Here is a 6,048-nt window from a genome sequence, read left to right as displayed (position 1 = left end):
GGAAAATCCTGGGGACAGCAACACAGAAATTTCTGTGAAGCTCGGAGTCATGTGGAAGGGTTTGACCAACGAAACTAAAGAGTCATACTATGCACTCGCCAGAAAAGTTGACGAGGAGCACAAGAAAAAGTATCCTGGGTATTTTTACAGTCCCAAGGAGGCGAGAATGAGGAAAAACTTGAAGAATGATCTGATGTTGGCCAGATGTCTTCCACCAACTCATGGTGATGCATCCGATCTCGTTCGATGCAGTCGAATTTATTTGAACAAAACAGATTCATTTTCTCGGTCTGATGGGGGAAATGATTGCAATCCAAAACCCGAAAGGAAAAGTTTTTTGAAGGGCATTCAAGAGACTAGGGGCGATCAACGCGTTTTCTTCACTTGATTCGGTTTATTTCAGAGTTGAGGATAATTATTATTGAAAAATACTGATTTTTATTTTTGATCTCAATTTGTTTGTTAAGAGTTTGTATATCCTGTTCTATTTTGAGTCAGCTGAAATAATCATTATTTTTTATTCTTTCTTAATTAATGATAATCTATTTGCAGGAATCATTCATTATCGGTAACGAACAAATTATTATTTAATTACCTCTGGAGATATGTTTATTGAAAAACCTTGAATTGTCTCGACCTGGAATAAATTTCTCTCGATATGAAGTGACTGGTTTCAATTTTAAAACAATGGTAATTGATTATTATTTAAAGTAAGGTGTAAAAATTGAATTATATGGTGAGGAACGATTTTTTATTTATCAATTTGGTTCAATAATAATTAAAGACAATTCGTGATAGTTTTTATATCCTCAGGAATTAACATCACGTCAATAAAAATTTATCAACATTCTTAAAAAACTGATTGCCTGGCACTAAAGTTATCTTAAGAGCCTAGAAAATTAGGCCTATAACTGCCAAACAAAAATCAAACGAATTTACGGTATTGAGGCTGCAATCTCTGCAATAATTGAAGGAATAAAAAAAATTCTCGTACATCGAAATTCTCATTGGACTGCATCTAACGACGCAATCTATTTCTTCGCTGTAAAAAATATCTCCGAGCATAAACTCAGAGATTCATAAGTATTATAAAAAATTGCAAAAGCCTCTCGTCATACGCCTCACAAAATTGAAAAAATGCATTGCATTTTTATGATTTATACATTTTTTAATTATGCGTGTAAAAAGATTTTTCATTTTGTGCAACAAATTTAAACTAGTATTTTTGACAGATCTCAATATTTGATTCTGATAAGAAAAATCTCGTGATGAATGAGTCAAAGGAGAAACATTAATTTGCGAGGAATAATTTTAGAATAAAAATTATTCATTTCGATAGTTTCTCTTCCCCTAAGATATCGAATTTCAAATTATTGCTATCTGCGATTTTTCAATAATCAAACGTCAGTTTTGATGAGATATAAAAAAATTCATCTGCACCGAATTTTTCCATTAATCTCCATAATTTTCAATATTGCCTACGTAATCAAATATTAATATTACATAATTGGAAGTCAGCATGCACAATAAGCAAAACTTTAAAGTCAGAAATCATAACATTGGGCAGTCGTGAAATCAAGACAGTCACTACAGAAAATGAAAGACCATGAGTTTTTTCAAATTCGTCTGGTTATAAATTACGTTCGTGTGACTAGACACCTTGTTAAAGTTAAAAGAAAGGTGCACGTATTTGTAATTAAGAAATAATATCAAGGAGAGACCGGATCGAGGCTAAATACCGAAATCGTGAAAGACACAAACAAACAATATTGATTATTTTTTCAGTAGAGAATAAAATTCTCAACAAAAAAATTCTTCGATGAATTTTCCATTTCTTTCATCTTTTCTTTTGTCAACTCACTCAATGATGGAAATTTTCGTTATGCACTCTAGAATCACTTCTATGATATGTCTCAAGTTCCACTCATTGATTTCAGTCATTCATCATCACTCAAAAATTCGTTATTTTTCATTCACAATTTCTTCACCGGAGAAGCGATTATAATATTCCAAACGATAGGAATCTCTCCTTAAAAATATAATCAATATAATATATCCGATATAATCAACAGAATATATCCGGTGGTTCTAAAAACCCCGGAAATCATCTGATCAAAAAAAAAAAATCAGTTATGATGATTTTGGTTACTCACGTGGGATTTTCGATAAAGCTTGAAAAATTTGTACAGAATGTTCCACAAAAATGATAATTGAAGAAGTCAAACCACAAGATGTACATGATTTAACGACTTAACGATGGTACCACCACTTGTTTTCAATTGACAATAACAACAGGTACTGTAATAATATTGCAACTAAAAAGAAATTAAACGGTGACAGGTGGTTTGAACTCTTTGCTGACAATATAAAATTTATGTTTTTTCCCAAATATTCCCCAGATGACAGCGATATTTTCGATGACTAAATTCAATGGAATGGTGGCGAGTGCTCCAGCAATGCATAGAATATACCGCGATATCCCAAAACGGTAAAGAGAGAATGATTTTATGACACCGAATATGTACATGTAGATAGAGACTGCACCGATGAAAGCACATATGACATCGAGAAATTGGGGACATGATATGGGACAGAGTCCAGCGAGGATGATATTGGAAGTGGACAGGGGCATGGTCACCCAGGAGTAGCAAGAGATGCCAAGAAGTAGCTTCTTCTTTCGAGGAATTACTTTGGAGTGGATCACCAGGAGAATGCCCTGGAGCCAACGTTTTCGCTGCTGGACAAAATCCCAGAGAGTGAAGGGACTCTTCTCCCACATCTCGCCTTCGATGAAGTTGAAGGTGTAGCCCATGCTGAAGGCCTTCATAGCGAAGAAACAATCCTCAGCGATCGAACCGTCGAGACCGTTGTCGAATGACACCTGACGCTCCGCTGCCATCTAGAATAGATTAGTATATATTCAAAATTATTTTACTCAATTCAATGTCGAGGCTTTCAGTTGGGAATTAATGGGGAGTTATGAAGGAGTCGAGAGGAAGATTCACCTGAGTAACAACGAATGATCCTTTCATGCTGAACAGCGGTTTATGGAACATTGTGAACTGCAATCGAAGTTTTCCCATGTCGTCAGCCACTCTGAAGCTGTCGGCGAGAGTTGTGATCCAGTTGACAACATCTTCGTTGGCATACGTGATGAGACCCTGTCCAAACTGGTGCTTCCCATCGAGAACGAAATTGAGAATTCCCCGGACTGAATTCTCAGTCAATAATGTCTCCTCGTCCAGGTGTACGATCCAGTCATGATCAGCTAGTTCATTGACACTATTTTCCAGACAGTATTGCAGCGCCCGAGCCTTAAAAAGTGCTCCAGTACTTGTTCTGTAAGTCGTGGGAACGACAACCTCTCGTATCCTTCGATGTGGAGTCAAACCAATCGGTTTATCACTCACAACTTCGATCTGAAAATTCTCCAGTCCTGCCTCTGTGCATTTGTTGAGATTTCTCCTGACGTTTGTCTTCACTAATTGTGGGTAATCACCACGTGTTACCACGCGAATGCAGATGAAGGGGGCGAGGAGGGGCGAGCCCTTGAGAACGACTTTGTCTGGGAATGCGTTGTAGATTGTGAGACCTACAAAATTAAAGATCACCTGGGGGAAGGAGAGGAATGTCAGGGCTCGGAGTAAGTACAGGAGAGTTGCCCCGAAGAGGCCGTAGTCTGTCCAAGGATCTCTTTCTGGTCTTTCTGGATTGAACAGAGCTCCGGATACATATTCGAACAGCAGAATCACTGTTGCCAGGAGACAGCAGTGCGACAGATGTCTCGCTGTACTACTTGGCATTATGCTTCCTGAAAAATTCAATTGAAGAACTTCAATAAATTTTATTCACTTTATGATTCCATTTAGCTGATTCTATTAATTAAAGTGGAATCTTCGGAATAAATCCCATTTGGAAAATCTAAAGATTATATTCTACATTTTAGCAATGCGAATGACATTGTTATTTATATTCTTATTGTTGCAGTCGTCAAATAGTCCAATAATTGAACTCAATCTCGAAGTTTATTGCCAATAAATCGGATAACATGGAATTCACTCAAGGACACGTCTCGCGTCGAGACTATAAAAAAATTTTATTGTAGATGGAATTCTGATCGATATCAGTCGATCGATTTACTGAAAAATATCGAAAAAATATTTCAACTCTAAATTTTAATTGAATCGAATTTTCTGTTTAAATTTTCCAGCATAATTGTAAATATTGATAATAAAAATTGTTTAAAATGTGGCGATTGTTAACTTTTTCCTCTCAATGGGAATTGACTCATGATGGGACCTAGACGGTTAAATTTTTTTTGACAGAAAATTCATTCTGGGAATTTCAGTGGACGTTTTTCAGATTTTAATCTTTAGTTATTGAAGTCTTTGTACGACAATTTTAACAGCTACGACTGTAAAATTACTGACGACTTAATGACTAGTCATAACTATTCTGCTGATTGCCCCAAAGACCCATAAAATCCCTTCCACTGGACATCTTAAAAAAAAATCCAGAAAACTCAAATGCAGCGAATTCTCAAAAATAATTTATTCCTGTCATTTTCATAACCTGTCAAATCTCGAAAAACCTCCCTTGTGCCACGCTAAATTCATCCCCTAGATAATCAATACAAAAAAGTTGAATTTTTTTTTCAATCCAAGACAGGACGAGTTACAAAATAACTTCCACTGCTTTATCCCCCGAAGAAGCTATCACCACCCCAAAAGGACGATTCGCAAATCCACAGCAAATCGAATAAAAAAATTGATTCATCCCCTCCCACGTGACAGGGCAGTGTCCAAAAAATATTATAACCACAAATACCGCAACATTTGGCGGGGAGCACTGGTGGTTATGCCAAAAAATATATAAAAGCCCACAATCACCTGCGAAGGTCAACACCGATATTACGTAAAATTCAAATTGAATTAATTGAGTTACTCTGAATTATTTATTTTACTTTTGTCCATTTCACAGATTTGACAGGTCGAGAAAACCGCCAAGACGCCACTCGTAGAATTCAGATTATAATTTTTCTGGAGTTTTAGGTTATCTGTCAAATGGAGGGATAAATTGTCCACCGGGGTTGACAGATAATTGTTATTGTTATTAACTAATGCTTTTATTTATTTACCAGGTAAGAGCACGATATCCTGGATGCACACACCTCAATCCCTTTGCGGCGTCTCTGTTTCAATAATTTTTTTTCTCTTGTCCAATCAGAGATCGACATGGAGGCGGAGATTTTAAAGACCAATCAGAGATCCCTCCGTATGCAAGTGAGGAATGACCTCATGTACATTATAAATCGTTATTACCTAATTGTACGATTAAAATTCTTGTGCATTTATTCATTAATTGGGGAAATATTAGAGTAGGTTTCGATGGAACAAAAATTTTATAAATAAAATATTAAATATCAATTGAAATATATTTTAAATTGAAAAATGTGTCATTTCATACATTTTTTTATTTTACTAAATTATCGGTGAATTCTCATTAAAGTATTTATTTATTGTCATAATAATTATATTATCATAATTATGTTGTAGATGGATTGTTAATTTATGCGCTAGTTCAATTGTTGTTCTTTGGAAATAATTTGGGATTGTTTTAAATGGAATTCATGATCTAGTGGTTTATTGATTATTTGAAATCTCTAAATTGAAATATTTTTTAAATAAAAAAATCGAATATTTATCAATAAATTATTTCTCGTCGAAATGCAAAATCATTATAAACAATAACCATTAGCCATTTTTAATTTCAACTTATTGCAGATTCCCGATATAAATAAAATAAATTATAATCTTTTTTTCTTGTCTTCATAAATATTATTATTCAATAAATATTATTATCTCCTAATCTTGATTTATTCCTCCCTGAGAGCATTTACAAATAAAATTCATGGATTTGAATATTTCCCGCTCGACAGGTGTGACAAGCTCTACTAGGGAATTCCCGGGGAATTCTGGGGACTTCCCCGGGTGCGTCCTGAATAATTGAAATTACCTGAATTAGGACGAGACATAAAGTGGGAGGAAG

The 6,048-nt window shown here is 35.1% G+C and overlaps 2 protein-coding genes and 1 long non-coding RNA gene across 3 annotated transcripts in view; 1 reads left to right on the top strand and 2 right to left on the bottom strand.

The window, feature by feature from the left end:
• Nucleotides 1-1,018, bottom strand: part of LOC105264038 (SCY1-like protein 2) — an 11,253-nt gene extending 10,235 nt beyond the window's left edge. Inside the window, exon 1 of the mRNA XM_011300612.1 lies at nt 995-1,018. Coding sequence (XP_011298914.1) covers nt 995-1,018 — 24 coding nt within the window. The remainder of the gene's footprint in view (nt 1-994) is intronic.
• On the bottom strand, nt 712-5,208 carry egh (beta-1,4-mannosyltransferase egh). Its single transcript, XM_011300499.1, has 3 exons — nt 5,138-5,208; nt 3,006-3,811; nt 712-2,899 (listed from the first exon to the last, which is right to left on the bottom strand). Exons 2-3 carry the CDS (start codon nt 3,801-3,803, stop codon nt 2,327-2,329), a joined length of 1,371 nt encoding a protein of 456 aa, XP_011298801.1. The 5' UTR covers nt 3,804-3,811; nt 5,138-5,208; the 3' UTR covers nt 712-2,326.
• Nucleotides 4,811-5,388, top strand: LOC105263964 (uncharacterized). Its single transcript, XR_891946.1, has 3 exons — nt 4,811-4,897; nt 4,981-5,140; nt 5,227-5,388. It is a non-coding gene; the product is annotated as an uncharacterized lncRNA (long non-coding RNA).
• The last annotated feature ends 660 nt before the right edge of the window (nt 5,389-6,048 follow it).

The sequence above is a fragment of the Fopius arisanus genome, unplaced genomic scaffold, assembly GCF_000806365.1.
Source record: "Fopius arisanus strain USDA-PBARC FA_bdor unplaced genomic scaffold, ASM80636v1 scaffold00018, whole genome shotgun sequence".
Taxonomy (NCBI): Eukaryota; Metazoa; Arthropoda; class Insecta; order Hymenoptera; family Braconidae; genus Fopius; species Fopius arisanus.
The sequence above is the reverse complement of the archived record's forward strand: the minus strand, read 5'-3'. Positions and strand labels throughout refer to the sequence as shown.